The sequence below is a fragment of the Chiloscyllium punctatum genome, chromosome 50, assembly GCF_047496795.1.
Source record: "Chiloscyllium punctatum isolate Juve2018m chromosome 50, sChiPun1.3, whole genome shotgun sequence".
Lineage (NCBI taxonomy): Eukaryota > Metazoa > Chordata > Chondrichthyes > Orectolobiformes > Hemiscylliidae > Chiloscyllium > Chiloscyllium punctatum.
In genome coordinates this window covers 34285781-34300780 of record NC_092788.1, presented here as the reverse complement: position 1 = coordinate 34300780, position 15000 = coordinate 34285781, and the positions used below count along the sequence as shown (strand labels likewise).

The window sequence follows — 15000 nt, the reverse complement described above, 5'->3', positions numbered from 1 at the left end:
CAAGGTCTTTTCCCCCTGCGGTGGGGGAGTCCAGAACTAGAGGGGCATAGGTTTAGGGTGAGAGGGGAAAGATTAAAAAAAACCTAAGGGGCAACTTTTTCACCGAGAGGGTGGTACAGGTATGCCAGAGGAAGTGGTGGAGGCTGGCACAATTACAATTTAAAAGGATTTGGATGGGTACATGAATAGGAAGGGTTTGGAGGGATATGGGCCGGGTGCTGGCAGGTGGGACTAGTTTGGGTTGGGATATCTGGGTCGGCATGGACGGGTTGGACCGAAGGGTCTGTTTCCGTGCTCTATGCGACCTCCCAACTCCTATCCCGTGAATCTCTGTGAATAGATTGAGTGAAGCCGGGGGCTCCTGATGTGGTCTGTCCTACGACACGGGAGACCCATCATTGACTGAGGGAATGTTTTGTCGTGCAACTCAGCTGGGCCTGTAAGGACCAGCCTGATCGCCCGCTCACCGCCCATTTCAATTCGGCCTTCCCACTCCGACACATCTGTCCCAGGTCTCCCCCAGCCCCACAGTAAACCCAACCGGAAAATCGGAGGAACAACCCCTCTCCTTCTGCTGGAGGTCTCTTCTATGTCCGACCAGCTTCCCCACCCGTCGCCCTCGTGTTTGAAGGGGCTTAGACCCCTCGGGCACTGCCTGACCTGCTGCGCGTGTCCACTGCCACACACTCTAGACCCTGATCTGCAGTCCTCACTTTACCCTTCCCTTCCATCCCACCTCCCAGACACCAATCAGATTCTTCCCACCACCTCCCCCCCCCCCCCACCGCCGGCCCTCCCACCATCCACCAAGCAACGTCAGACCCACCTCCTGCGTCCTCTACCACTCCCTCAGCATCCTGACCCCCTCCCCATTATCTGCGACTCCCCCATCCCCCTCCTCAGCATCCTGACCCCCTCCCCACCCCTTCCCCTTTATCTGCGGCTCCCCCGACCCTCCCCACCTCCATCACCCAGGAAGTGTCCCACCCGAAACACTCCTGTCTCCCCCTCCCGCAGCTGTCTGGCTTGCCTACCCTTTCACGGGGGGTGCTCAGTCCGTGTCGCGTAGTCCTACCTAGCGTTATGTTTCTAAATCTACCTCCACCCCCCCACCCCCCACCCCAACCCCTCCACCCTTTTAAGACCTGCACCTGTTCCACGTGCAATGCTCCTGCACCTACCGCAACGGCAGAGTGACTCGCCTGGCCTGGCAGGACGGCTACGATGGCGTCACCGTGCTGCACTACGACTTCACCGCGAAACGCTTCGTGGCGACGGAGCCTTTCGCACGGGCCGAGGTGGACAGGCGCAACCAAAACGCGGACTACACGGCCTCCGTGCCGCGACGCATCGAGGGGCTCTGCGGCAAGATCAAGCAGACGGCGGAGATAAGCAACTTCACCGAAGAAACGCTGGGTGAGGCCCATTGGAGCAAGCTCCCTCTCGATCCGAAGGAGCCTCCGACAAAGCAGAGAGACGGGTGGAAACGGGGACCCCGGGGGAGGGGGAGGGGGGACGGAGGTTTTCGGGAGTAGCGCCGCTGGGATCACCGAGTCCAAGTCGCCAAATCATTTACGATGCAGGTTAAATCACTCGAACGCACAGCCACCACACCCCCCCCCCCTCCACAACCGGGTGGCAAAAGTTAACGGTCAACCCTGCAACAGGAAGGATGCGGCGAAGGGTTCAGAAAAACATGGCGGAAGGTTCAGGTTACAGGGATAGGCCGCAGGCCTGTTTTCCCTGGAGCGTCGGAGGCTGAGGGGTGACCTTATAGAGGTTTATAAAATCATGAGGGGGGGGGGGCATGGAGAGGGTAAATAGACAAGGTCTTTTCCCCCTGGGGTGGGGGGAGTCCAGAACTAGAGGGTTATAAAATCATGGGGGGGGGGGGGGGACATGGATAGGGTAAATAGACAAGGTCTTTTCCCCCTTGGGGTGGGGGAGCCCAGAACTAGAGGGAGATAGGTTTAAGGTGGGGGGGGGGGGGGGGGAAGGAGGAAAAGACACCTGAGAGGCAACTTTCTCACGCAGAGGGTGGTGCGCGTGTGGAACGAGCTGCCAGAGGAAGTGGGGGAGGCTGGTGACATTTAAAAAGGAAGGACAGGGAGGATTCAGAGGATGTGGGCCAAGTGTTGGCAAATGGGGACTCGATTGGTTGCGGATATCTGGGTGGAAATGGATGAGTTGGGCCGAAGGGTCTGTTTCCCTGCTGTAGATCTCTAGGACTAAGCTGACAGAAGGAACCGGCAGAGGGACACAGACAAAATTAAAAACTTGGCGGATGGTGGAGAAATGTCGAGTTATGCACTTTGGCAGGAACACGCAAAGGGCTCGAACGTTAGTTAAACAGAGAGGGGCTGCGGAAGAACACCACAGGGGATTTGGGAACGCTCACCTGAGAAGCGGAAAAAGCTTGCATCCAAGAAGAAAAAATCGCGCCCAGTGCTGACCCTAACCTTTGACCCTGTCCCTTTTCTGGGCCCACAGCTCCCACATCTGTCAGAGCCTTTATCGAGGAGAGGCGCGGTCAGAGGGTGCTGCTGTGCGAGGTGAGGAATTTCGCCCCCGCCGAGGTGAAGGTGAGCTGGCTGAGAGACGGAGCGGTTATCACCGACGGCCGGGAGACGGTCAGCGTCGTCCCTCAAGATGACAGGACGTTCCAGGCCCGGAGTTACCTCACGCTGAGTGGGCATGTGGACTGCTCCTATTCCTGTCAAGTGGAACACCAGGCCCTCGGCAGGAAACTCCTCGTCCCGCTCGGTAAGACCCCATAGAAATGGCAGCACCGTTTCCCCCCCCCCCCCCCCCACCCCCCCCACCCCACAAACATGGCGGCCTCCAGTCAGAGCTATTGTCCACTTGCCCGCACTGCGCCCAATCCCCACACGATCCAAATATTTACAGACTCAATCACTCCATCGTAGGGCATCAATGGGAAGGCCAGTGTTCGTTGCCTGACCAGCCCTCCCCTTCCCCCCCAATTGCCCCCTTCTGAGAGTCTCTGAGGGGGGGGGGGGGGCGGTTAAGAGGCAAGCACCTGGCAGTGGGTCTGGAGTCACGTGTAGCAGCAGCTGCCCGTCTCTAAAGGGCATTGGCGAACCGGACGGGGATGTTAACCACAATCTGGGGTCTCCAAGGAGGAGGGTGTGTGTTAATTCATTGACTTAAACCTCCCCCCACCCCGAACCTGCCAGGGGAGGGTTGGAACCTGTGACCCCAGGGTATTAGCCTGGAGGGGGATGTCTGTGTCCCAGTGACACTCCCATGAGAGTTGTTGTGGGCGGACGGGTGGGGGGGGGGGGAAAAACGTGCTGGGGGTGGGCGTTCCTGGGGGGTTACAAACACAAAGTAAATTCTAACCCCTTCTCCTCCTCCTCCCCCCCCACTCTCTGACTGACCCCTTCCTCAGAACACGCCTGGACCATCACAAGTGAGGCAGCATTGACCATCATCGGGGCGGTGCTGGGCCTCCTGGGATTGAGCTTCGCACTGGTCACTACCATTCTCTACTGCCGCCTCTTCCACCGTAAGGACAGGCGAGACGTTGCCTGGGGCTGGGGGGGGGGGGGGGGGTGGGGAGAGAGGCGGGCGAGACGAGGGGGGGGGGGGGGGAGAAGAGAGGCGAGATGGGGGGGGGGGAAGAGAGGCGAGATGGGGGGGGGGGGGGAAGAGAGGCGAGATGGGGGGGGGGGGAGAGAGGCGAGATGGGGGGGGGGGAGAGAGGCGAGATGGGGGGGGGGGAAGAGAGGCGAGATGGGGGGGGAGAGAGGCGAGATGGGGGGGGGAGAGAGGCGAGATGGGGGGGGAGAGAGGCGAGATGGGGGGGGGAGAGAGGCGAGATGGGGGGGGGAGAGAGGCGAGATGGGGGGGGGAGAGAGGCGAGATGGGGGGGGGAGAGAGGCGAGATGGGGGGGGAGAGAGGCGAGATGGGGGGGGAGAGAGGCGAGATGGGGGGGGAGAGAGGCGAGATGGGGGGGGAGAGAGGCGAGGGGGGGGGGGGAGAGAGGCGAGGGGGGGGTGGAGAGAGACGGGGGGGGGGAAGAGAGACGGGGGGGGGAAGAGAGACGGGGGGGGGGAAGAGAGACGGGGGGGGGGGGGAAGAGAGACGGGGGGGGGGGGAAGAGAGACGGGGGGGGGGGAAGAGAGACGGGGGGGGGGAAGAGAGACGGGGGGGGGGGAAAGAGAGACGGGGGGGGGGGGGAAGAGAGACGGGGGGGGGGAAGAGAGACGGGGGGGGGGGGAAGAGAGACGGGGGGGGGGAAGAGAGACGGGGGGGGGGGAAGAGAGACGGGGGGGGGGGAAGAGAGACGGGGGGGGGGAAGAGAGACGGGGGGGGGGAAGAGAGACGGGGGGGGGGAAGAGAGACGGGGGGGGGGAAGAGAGACGGGGGGGGGGAAGAGAGACGGGGGGGGGGAAGAGAGACGGGGGGGGGGAAGAGAGACGGGGGGGGGGAAGAGAGACGGGGGGGGGGAAGAGAGACGGGGGGGGGGAAGAGAGACGGGGGGGGGGAAGAGAGACGGGGGGGGGGAAGAGAGACGGGGGGGGGGAAGAGAGACGGGGGGGGGGGAAGAGAGACGGGGGGGGGGGGAAGAGAGACGGGGGGGGGGAAGAGAGACGGGGGGGGGGGGAAGAGAGACGGGGGGGGGGGAAGAGAGACGGGGGGGGGGAAGAGAGACGGGGGGGGGGGAAGAGAGACGGGGGGGGGGGAAGAGAGACGGGGGGGGGGGAAGAGAGACGGGGGGGGGGGGAAGAGAGACGGGGGGGGGGGAAGAGAGACGGGGGGGGGGGGGAAGAGAGACGGGGGGGGGGGGAAGAGAGACGGGGGGGGGGGGAAGAGAGACGGGGGGGGGGGGAAGAGAGACGGGGGGGGGGGGAAGAGAGACGGGGGGGGGGGGAAGAGAGACGGGGGGGGGGGAAGAGAGACGGGGGGGGGGAAGAGAGACGGGGGGGGGGAAGAGAGACGGGGGGGGGGGGGAAGAGAGACGGGGGGGGGGGGAAGAGAGACGGGGGGGGGGGGGAAGAGAGACGGGGGGGGGGGGAAGAGAGACGGGGGGGGGGGGAAGAGAGACGGGGGGGGGGGAAGAGAGACGGGGGGGGGGGAAGAGAGACGGGGGGGGGGAAGAGAGACGGGGGGGGGAAGAGAGACGGGGGGGGGGAAGAGAGACGGGGGGGGGGGGGGAAGAGAGACGGGGGGGGGGGGAAGAGAGACGGGGGGGGGGAAGAGAGACGGGGGGGGGGAAGAGAGACGGGGGGGGGGAAGAGAGACGGGGGGGGGGAAGAGAGACGAGGGGGGGGAAGAGAGACGAGGGGGGGGGGAAGAGAGACAGACAGAGGTGGGGAGAGAATGCAAGAGAGAGAGACAGGTGGGGAGTGAGAGAGGGGGAGAGAATGTGAAACAGTGAAAAAAGAGAGAGAGAGAGACACACACGATGGGTTGGGGGCGGAAGAGATGGGGAGAGGGAGAGAATGTTTGTGAGTGAGTGAGTGAAAGAAAGAAAGAGAGAGAGAGAGAGAGAGAGAGAGAGAGATAGAGAGAGAGAGAGAGATGGGAAGTGGGGAAGAGACTGGAAAAAGGAGAGACAGGGAGAAGGAGTGAGTGAAGCACGGGGAGAAAGGGTGGGAGGTGGTGACAGAGGGAGGGAGAGCAATCCCAGGTGGAATTGAGTGGGAGCTGGGAGGCTTTGTTTGCAGCGGTGAGGGTGAGGGGGTGGAGGGAGGGAGGGAGGGAGGGAGGGAGCCTGGGCTTGTACTGAAACGGTTTCCCTTCTCTCTCCCTGGGCAGGTTGTTCCCGGGACAGTGTTCACCCAACAGGTGAGAGACCCCACCCTTACACCACAAACCGTTTGGTCTGAATTCGGATTGTTATTCCGGGGGGACAGGGAGCTGTGGTGGGGGGGGGGGGGGGGATGGGGAGCTGTGAGGTGGGGGGGGGGGGAGCTGTTTGGGAATACGATGGAGATTCTCATGTTGTGGTTCCCTCTCTCCCATCCAGCAAAGTTCACCAGGCGCGGAGGAACTCTGTGTCATTCCAATCTGTGTCACAGCAGCGTCAGATCAAACAGCTCAGCCAGTTCAAATACCAGCACCACATCAGGTAACAGAGAGGGAACAGGAGGACCCACCGGGAATCTGGGAACGGGACCCTCGGGAATCTGGGAACGGGAGGACCCACCGGGGATCTGGGAACGGGAGCTCCTCCCCCTGGGAATCTGGGAACAGGACCCTCCCCGGGATCAGGATCTCCCACCGGGAATCTGGGAATGAGGACCCCCAGGAATCTGGGAACAGGAGCCTTCCTGGGGATCTGGGAACGGAACCCTCCCCCTGGGAATGGGACCCGCCTCAGGAATCTACTAACGGGAGCTAATCCCCCAGAGATCTGGGAACGGGAGCCCCCACTGGGAATCTGGAAACAGGACCCCCCCCGGGAACAGGAGCTCCTCCCCCGGGAATCTGGGAACAGGACCCTCCCTGGGAATATGGGAACGGCCCTGGGATCGAGGGGGGGGAATGGAGTGGGGAGGTGGGGAAAGGGAGTGAAGTGGCATTTTTCCAATGAATGAAGCTGACATCTCTCTTCTCCCCTTACAGCTGATGATTTGACCAAAACCCACACCTGACCCCTCCGTTATCACAGAGGAATTCGGGGTTCGGGCTGACCCTGTGTGTACACACACACACACACACGAGGGGACATCAGACGGATATCCAGCCTGAAGTGAAACCTCACAATCACAGTATGCCTGAGACATCGTCTCCATGTATCATAGACAGCAGGTTATATCCAAGCCCCCTCATTACTTTATAAACCTCGATAAGGTTCCCCCTCGACCTCAGACGTTCCTGTTAAGAAAGTCCCAGCCTCTTCTAACTCAAATCCTCGGTTCCCAGAAAAAGCCTGGTAAATCTCTTCCGAACCCTCTCTGGGTTAATAATATCCCTTCCTACAGCAGAGTGACCATAACTGGACACAGTAATCCAGAAGAGGCCTCACCAATGTCGTGCCGTCACAGCTCCTGTACTCTCAGGTCTGAGTGATGAAGGCAAGCGTGCTCAATGCTTCCTTGACTAACTGTGGGGCGCAAACTTCAAAGCGTGATGTACCGGAACCCCTCGGTCTTTCTTGGTTCTCCATCACTCACCCAGGAACCTACTGTTAACCTGTCCAAGTCCTGCTTTTGTTTGTATTAACCCAAACGCAACACCTCGCATTTATCCAAATTATTTATCCCTGCCAGCACCCAACGCAACGTAATTTTCTCCCCCTCAGCTGCCAGAGGCCGCGAGGAGGAATCTCCGGCACAGCTATGTAGTGCTGTTGCCCACTCCGGGGCAGCCAACAGCACCCAGAGGCAGCAGAGACAGTTAGGGGGTAACTCGGCCCACCCTAGCCCCTGGGCAGCGGCTCCAAGGCCCCCCCACCGACGCCTCAGGGCACAGACTAGGCTTCAGCGAGCTGTGTCCACCACAGCCTCTGAGGGGTCAGGCCCAGTTGCAGGGGGTGGGGTACGAGAGTCAGCGCTGAGGGAGCCCTGCGCTGTCGGACGGCAGGAAGTCGGGGAGGATACAGAGGATGGGCACCGATAAACGTTGCACGGTCGATCAACCTCAGCCAAAGAGGTGGGGGTTTTCCCTCTTCAAACCCCAGATTCTCCGCCCCCCCCACCTCCAAACCTCACTCACAGGACGGTGTCGCTGGCTGGGTGCTGGAGCTGAACGGTGTTGGAGAGAGAGAAGGCACTGCACCCGAGACAGGAGCTCGAGCTTAGTTTGAAAAAGAAAATAAAACCGAAATGAGTAAATACGAGACCAAACAGGATTTATTAAAATAGGAAGCTGACTTACAGTGCTTTCGACTCAACAGATAAAATCTCCAACCTCCAGAAAAGTAACTGGACTCCAAAGCAAAAGGAACAAGGCAATATTATTAATAAAAATGTTTTAAAAAACTAGGGGACTCCTTTCTCCTCAACCTGGTTGGGGGGGGGGGGAAGAGAGGGGGTTGGTGGACAGAGAGAGAGAGAGAGAGAGAGAGAGAGAGAGAGAAAAGAAAGAAGGAAAAGTGGGGGAGGGAGGAAGGGGAAAGAGAAGAGAGATCAGTGATGGAGACAACAATGATCTCTCTCTCACTCACAATAATTAAAATAAAAGCGCGGGCCCATTGTTCAAAAGCATCATCTAAAAGACAGTATAACAAAATCGCCACAGCATGGGGCAAAAATCAAAGACAGGGTGAAGGTTGGCATTTCGCAAGCAAGAGGGAGGGGAGAGAGGTCGTGGGCACAGACGGGTACGAGCCCCTCTGTGACACCTCGACACCCCTCCCTCAGTGCCTGCTTTGTAATCCTCACCATTATTGCTATTCGGGAATACCGCTCCATGTGTTTTTATAAACACACACGCGCACGCACACACACACACACACATACACACAGGCACGAAGCCAGGGTCTGGTCAGTCACCTCAAACCCAGTTCCCAACTCGAACCAGCTGGAACACAGATCCGAATGGATTACTTTTTTAAAAATAGGAAAAAAAAATCAGTGTCCCCTAATCCCACAGCAAGTGGCAGGGGACCATCGTGAGGGAGGGGCGGGGAGGGGAACGCCAGCTCTCAGAAGGGGGGGGCAGCAGTGAGTGGACACTCCTCCCTTGCCACGCCAGTCATGACCCACGGCACCAGCCTCACCCAGTGTCAGATGGATCCCTTACACCAAACCTACAAATTCCTTCTCTATGTCCTTTCAGCTCCCATAGCCCCTCACTCCTGGGCGATCGAGGGGGGTTAGGTACAGATTAAAACTCCCCCACCCTGTCCCCCATCAAACCCTCCCATGAACAGGGAATTAGAGACAAATTAAAACTCCCTCTACACTTCCTCCTCCATCAAATACTCCCAGGGACAGAGGGTTAGATAGAGTAAAGCTCCCTCTACAGGGGATTAGATACAGAGTAAAGCTCCCTCTGCACTGTCCCCCACTCCCAGGGGCAGGGGCTTAGATACAGAGTAAAGCTCCTGCAGCACTCTTCCCCCTCCCCCCCCCATCAAACCCTCTACATCTCCTTTGTACCCGTCCCCATTTGCCTGTAGCAGTGACGTCCCTCCCAAGAACTGTTGCTGTCCTCGGGGTCCTGGATCGGGGCGGGGGGGGGGGGGGGGGGGGGGGGGGGGAGGGCTGGGGTGGACGACAGGCAGGAAAACGCAGGCTCTAAGTTCTATCTACTGTCATTTATATACATACGTACATACATTTTGTAGAAAAAAACGTTGCAATGAAAACACGCACACACACACACGCACACACACACACACACACGTGCACCCACTCAGGAGAGGAGCAACCCATGGGCCCTACCAGGCTGTGGAAATACAACTGGGTTATAGCGACAGGTCAGCCAGGAGAGGAGGGTTCAAAACCCATCACCTTCCGGTCTACAGCTGACAAGGGGCTGGGCAAAAACAGCCTCTTGGGTGGGGGATGCTGGCAGCTTTCAGATTCTGAGTAAAGGATGAGGCCCCCCCCCCCCACACCGCTCCACCCCAACCACCTCACTCTCCTCAACCCCAGCCTCCCTCCAAAGGACTCCCACCCGAGAGGAGGCTGCCAACGAGCAATCAGTACCCGAGGTACCCCCCCCCCACACCTGGTCAACCACCGGGAGAGCACGGCATTGTGGGACACAAGTCAAAACATCTCAGTGCCCCGTGGTGCTGGAGGTGGGGGGGGGGGGGGGGTGGGCACCCTGCTGCACAATGATCCAGGGTGCAGGGCAGAAACTGAGCCGGGAGGAGACATTGAAGAAAAACACAAAGGAGAGCGAGGGGGATTAGGCCAAGCACTGAATAGCCACGGGGTTGCTCTTCTGCTCCAGAAAGATGGTGCAAACACATTCACTCCCTCACTCGGTTTCACACACACTCATTCACTCTCGCTCGCACACTGGCGAATGCACCCGTTTTATTAACAAACTTTGTTTTGGGGGGTGGGGTGGGGTGGGGTGGGGGGGTGTGGTGTGGAAGGAGAGGAAACACTTTAACCATCGCCCCCTTCTGTCGGTCCACCATCCTCATCCTCCTCCTCTTCTTCCACCTCGACTCCTTCCTCTTCGACTTCCTCCCCGTCGTCAATCTCCTGCACGTCGTCGTCGCCCTCATCGTCCGACCCTGCGGGAGGGAGAAAGACATCGACGGCGTGCTAGTGCTGGGCTCCTGTGTGGACTGACCCCATCCTCCATCCACGTGCCCCGTCCCCAAAATCCCAGCGAGAAACCCCAAACTGATGGGATCTCTCGGATCACAGCTCTGTTCAAGGAATGATGCGGGGATGCCGGTGTTGGACTGGGGTGGACAAAGTTAAAAATCCCACCACACCAGGTTATAGTCCAATTGGAAGCACCAGGTGGTTGTCTCCTTAAGAAGGAGCTGCGCTCCGAAAGCGAGTGTGCTTCCAATTAAACCTGTCGGACTACAACCTGGTGTTGTGTGATTTTTAACTCTGTTCAAGAAAGGCTGGAAGGGGAAGCCTGGAAACTATAGGCCGGTGACTTCTGATTCAGAACGATACGATTGCCATGTTGAAGCGGATGTCAGGGGTAGACAGGAGAGATCGAGTGAATCCCTAGAGGAGTATAAAGGCAGTAGGGGTGTACTTGGGTAGGGGAAATCAAGAGGGCAAAAATGGGGACATTGACAGCTTTGGCAAACAGGGCTAAGGAGACTCCAAAGGGGTTTTACAAGTTCATTCAGGACAACTGCTGCCTCACAGCGCCAGAGACCTGGGTTCAATTCCCGCCTCAGGCAACTGACTGTGTGGAGTTTGCACGTTCTCCCCGTGTCTGCGTGGGTTTCCTCCGGGTGCTCCGGTTTCCTCCCACAGTCCAAAGATGTGCAGGTCAGGTGAATTGGCCATGCTAAATTGCCCGTAGTGTTAGGTAGGGGTAGATGTAGGGGTATGGGTGGGTTGCGCTTCGGCGGGGCGGTGTGGACTTGTTGGGCCGAAGGGCCTGTTTCCACACTGTAAGTAATCTAATCTAATCTAATCTAAAACTGGGGAGGGAACAGGGCCCATTAAAGGATCAGCAAGGCCGACTATGTGTGGAGCCACAGGAGGCAGGGGAGATACTCAATGGGGATTTTGCATCAGTGTTCACGGTAGGATATGGACGTGAGGGAATGCGGGGAAATGAACAATAGCTTCTTGTAAAGTGTCCACATTACAGAGGCAGTGGTGCTGGAGGTCTTAAAACGCATAAAAGTGGAGAAGTCCCCAGGATCTGATCAGGTGTACCCTAGAACTCTGTAGGAAGCTAGGGAAGAGATTGTATCATCGATAGCCAAGGGTGGGATGCTAGAGGACTGGAGGGTGGCTCATGTGGAGCCATTACTGAAGTACGGTGGTAAGGAAAAGTCAAGGAACTATAGACCAGTGAGCCCTCATGTGGAGCCATTACTGAAGTACGGTGGTAAGGAAAAGTCAAGGAACTATAGACCAGTGAGCCTGACAGCAGTGGTGGGTAAGTTGTTTACTGAAAGATGCATTCAGGGAGGCAAGGACTGATTAGGGATAGTCAACGTGGCCTCGCGACTCACAAACTTGACTCGGCTTTTTAAGGAACTAACTGAAAAGACCGACAAGGGGCCTTGCTTACTCGGAGAAAGTGAGGGCTGCAGATGCTGGCCATCGGAGTCGAGAGGGTGGTGCTGGAAAAGCACGGCAGGTCAGGCAGCGCCGAGGGGCGGGAGAATCGGTGTTTCAGGCAGGAGCCCTTCATCAGTTTACTTGGACTTTGGTGAAGCCCTTGACCAGGTTCCACGTGGTAGACTAACTAGTAAGGTTAGGTCACACGGGTGAGCTTGCCAACTGGATGCAAGGTTGACTTAAACAGCAGGAGGAAAGCGTGATGGTGGAGGGCAGTTATTTTTTTCCAGAGACCCGTGACCAGCAGTGTCCCACAGGGGGTCAGGGGCTGGGACCACTTTCACCCGCCATTTATATGAGCATTTAGAAGGCGCGGTCAGGGGTTTTGTGGATGACACCAAAGTTAGTGGTAAAACGGACAGTGAAGAAAGTTGGACAGAAATCTTGATCAATCAGGTCAGTGGGCTGAGAAACGGCAGATGGAGTTTAATTTTGATAAAGGCGAGGTAATCCAAAGAAGGGCAGGACTTGTACAGGTTAATGGCAGTGCCCTGTGTAGTGTTGTAGGAGAGACACCTAGGGGCTCAGGAACATCATTCTTTGAAGTTTGCGTCACAGGGAGAGTAGTTAAGGAGATGTTCAGCAAGCACGCCCTCAGACTGGAACATTTATTCACTGCAGCGTAGGAGATTGAGGGGTGATCCTAGGAGGCTTTAAAAATCACAAGCAGCGTAGAGAAGGTGAATGACAAGGGGTCATTTCCCAAGGAAGGGGGGAGTTCAAAACTAGGGGCCGTATTTTTAGCATGAGAGGAGAAAAATTTTTAAAAAGGGCATGAGGGGCAATTTCACTTGTTTAAAGAGAGAGTGGTTTGCGTGTGGAATGAATGTCCCGAGGAAGTGGAGGATGCGGGTACACTTACAACATTTGGACAAGCTCATGATAGGAAACGTTTGGAGGGATAAGGGCCAAACACAGTTTGGTTTGGGGGAGGTGGTGAAGCTTTGGTTCGGTTCCCCTACCCCCCCCCCCCCCCCCCGACCCCGGCGCAGGCTTTCAGAGCCGACTAACCATCGTCCTCGTCATCGTCATCCTCATCGACTATTTCCTGCACGTCGTCGTCCTCATCTTCGTTGTCCTCATCTTCGTCCTCGTCCACAATCACCACCGAGTCATCCCCATTCTCTTCATCACTGCAACAGGAAAGAAAAAGGAGGTTCAGAGGTCACAGACGGGGTCAGGGTTCAGAGGGGAGTGCCCAAACTGTGGAGCCTGGGGACTTTTTAAAATGAATCTATGACGTACCACCCCTCACGACCCACAAACTGACCTCCCCCCCCGCTGCCTGAGCGAGTCCCACACTCTCCCCTCTCACCGGTTGAAGAGGCTTCTCTGAAACATCTGCAGGTCATTCTATTACCATTGGCCCTGTAACAGGTGCTCCCCCACCTCTATCTCTCTTTCCTTGCCTTCCTAGGGAAGGGACACTCCTGCCTTTCTCAGGGGAGTTCTGCATCAAGTTCTCGCCTGGTCGCAGTAGCTTGGGGTGTTTTTTTTTAAAACAAAAAAAAAACAGACAATGGCAGCAAGAGGTTTCTCTGCTCACCTGTCATCCAGCCCATTTTCCCCACTCTCGCTCTCAGCGATCAGGAAGTACTGCAGAGGATTTGGCCACATGTCGTCCTTTAGAACCTGAGGGGTCACAGAAACAGGACAGAGTAGATTCGCCAGCGAGGACCCAAACACTGCTTCAGATGTTACAAAACTCAACCCTCTGGGAGAACGTGCTCCAGGCTTCCCACCACCCTCTGGGTGAGAACATTTCTCCGCCACACCTCTTCCTTTAAGTCTATGTCCCACGTTATTGACCCATCCTGGCCCCCCTATCTAGTCCACCCGCTCTGTCCACCTTTGCTGGGTGGACTGGGCACTGGAGGCACAACGGAGGAAGCAGATTCGGAGTCGTATCGGGAGAGACTGAGTAGACTGGGACTTTTCTCACTGGAACGGGGAAGAACGATGGGGGATCGTTATGGAAACATATAAAAGGGAATAGGTAAGGTAGAGCTTGGGGGGGGGGGGGGGGGGGGGGGGGGGGGGGGGGGGGGTGGTTTCCACTGGAGAGTGAAATGAGAACAAGGGGCGCAGCCTCCAAATAAAGGGGAGCCGATAGGAACGTCTTCACCAAAAGGGATGTGAATTTGAGGAATTGCCTGCCCAGTGAAGCAGTTAGATTACTTACAGTGTGGAAACAGGCCCTTCGCCCAACAAGTCCACACCGACCCGCCGAAGCGCAACCCATCCAGACCCATTCCTCTACATTTTACCCCTTACCTAACACTACGGGCAATTTAGCATGGCCAATCCACCCTAACCTGCAACATCTTTGGACTGTGGGAGGAAACCGGAGCACCCGGAGGAAACCCACGCAGACACAGGGAGGACGTGCAAACTCCACACAGTCAGTCGCCTGAGGCGGGAATTTGAACCCAGGTCTCTGGCGCTGTGAGGCAGCAGTGCTAACCACTGCGCCACCGTGCCACCAACAGTTGAGGCGCTACCCGGCTGAAAGATTTTAAGGCAAAGATAGAGTGAAGTTTGCACGGTAAGAGAATTCTAAGGTTGTGGTGAGCGGGTGGGTAAGTGGAGCTGAGTCCATGAGAAGATCAGCTATTGAGGTAGGACGGGGGGCGAGGGCGGGGATGGAGGGCGGGGACGGAGGGGGGGGAAAAGAGGCGGGCGGAGAGAGGGAGGGTGAGAGGGATTTTTGAGAGGAGGGAGAGACACTGGAGGGGGGAAAGAGGGAGAGACATGGGGGGGGAGGGAGGGGGGAGAGACATGGGGGGGGAGGGGGAGGGGGAGAGACAGAGAGACACGGGGGAGGAGTGAATGCTTAATGTGCGAATGAGCACATGTGGGGCAGTATATGAACATGGGTATTCACACAACGGCAGGATCAGCAATCACCACACACGATGTTACTGGGCTTGGAGCTGAAACCTTTGCACATCGCCCTCACCACTCCAAACCTACCCTCACGACAGAGGGAAATCAGTCAGAAATCGCAGGCCTTCCCGAGTTGACCCAACTCTCATGCTGCTGCCGAATCTCAGGAGGTGCTCACCCACAGCTTACTGAACACTGCCTCCAGGAAGAGAGAGACACACCCACACCAGGAAGACCATACCTCAGCAATCTCATCAGTGGTGGGGTTCCTGTGCTCGGTGAACCAGGCGAAGAAGCTGCGATGGCCTCGCTTGCGGCCTTTCTCGTCCAGGCCTTTGCTCAACGCTGTCAGATCCATCCCCTTCTTCCATTTGATGGGGGTGGACTGGGACACCGGCTTCCCTGCAATGG

At 57.6% G+C, this 15000-nt stretch overlaps 2 protein-coding genes across 3 annotated transcripts in view; one reads left to right on the top strand and one right to left on the bottom strand.

The window, feature by feature from the left end:
- LOC140470108 (SLA class II histocompatibility antigen, DQ haplotype C beta chain-like) overlaps nt 1–7728 on the top strand; it is a 10809-nt gene extending 3081 nt beyond the window's left edge. For both annotated transcript variants that reach the window (XM_072566545.1, XM_072566544.1), the window contains exons 2-7: nt 1144–1416; nt 2491–2763; nt 3413–3529; nt 5786–5815; nt 5997–6098; nt 6596–7728. In XM_072566545.1, the coding sequence (XP_072422646.1) occupies nt 1144–1416; nt 2491–2763; nt 3413–3529; nt 5786–5815; nt 5997–6098; nt 6596–6624 (824 nt within the window). In that variant the 3' untranslated portion in view covers nt 6625–7728. The remainder of the gene's footprint in view (nt 1–1143; nt 1417–2490; nt 2764–3412; nt 3530–5785; nt 5816–5996; nt 6099–6595) is intronic.
- Nucleotides 7729–7806: 78 nt separating this feature from the next.
- LOC140470043 (protein SET-like) overlaps nt 7807–15000 on the bottom strand; it is a 10941-nt gene continuing 3747 nt past the window's right edge. The window contains exons 3-6 of the mRNA XM_072566502.1: nt 14831–14991; nt 13250–13335; nt 12715–12836; nt 7807–10169 (exon numbers count right to left, since the gene is read on the bottom strand). Of these exons, the coding sequence (XP_072422603.1) occupies nt 10039–10169; nt 12715–12836; nt 13250–13335; nt 14831–14991 (500 nt within the window). The 3' untranslated portion in view covers nt 7807–10038. The remainder of the gene's footprint in view (nt 10170–12714; nt 12837–13249; nt 13336–14830; nt 14992–15000) is intronic.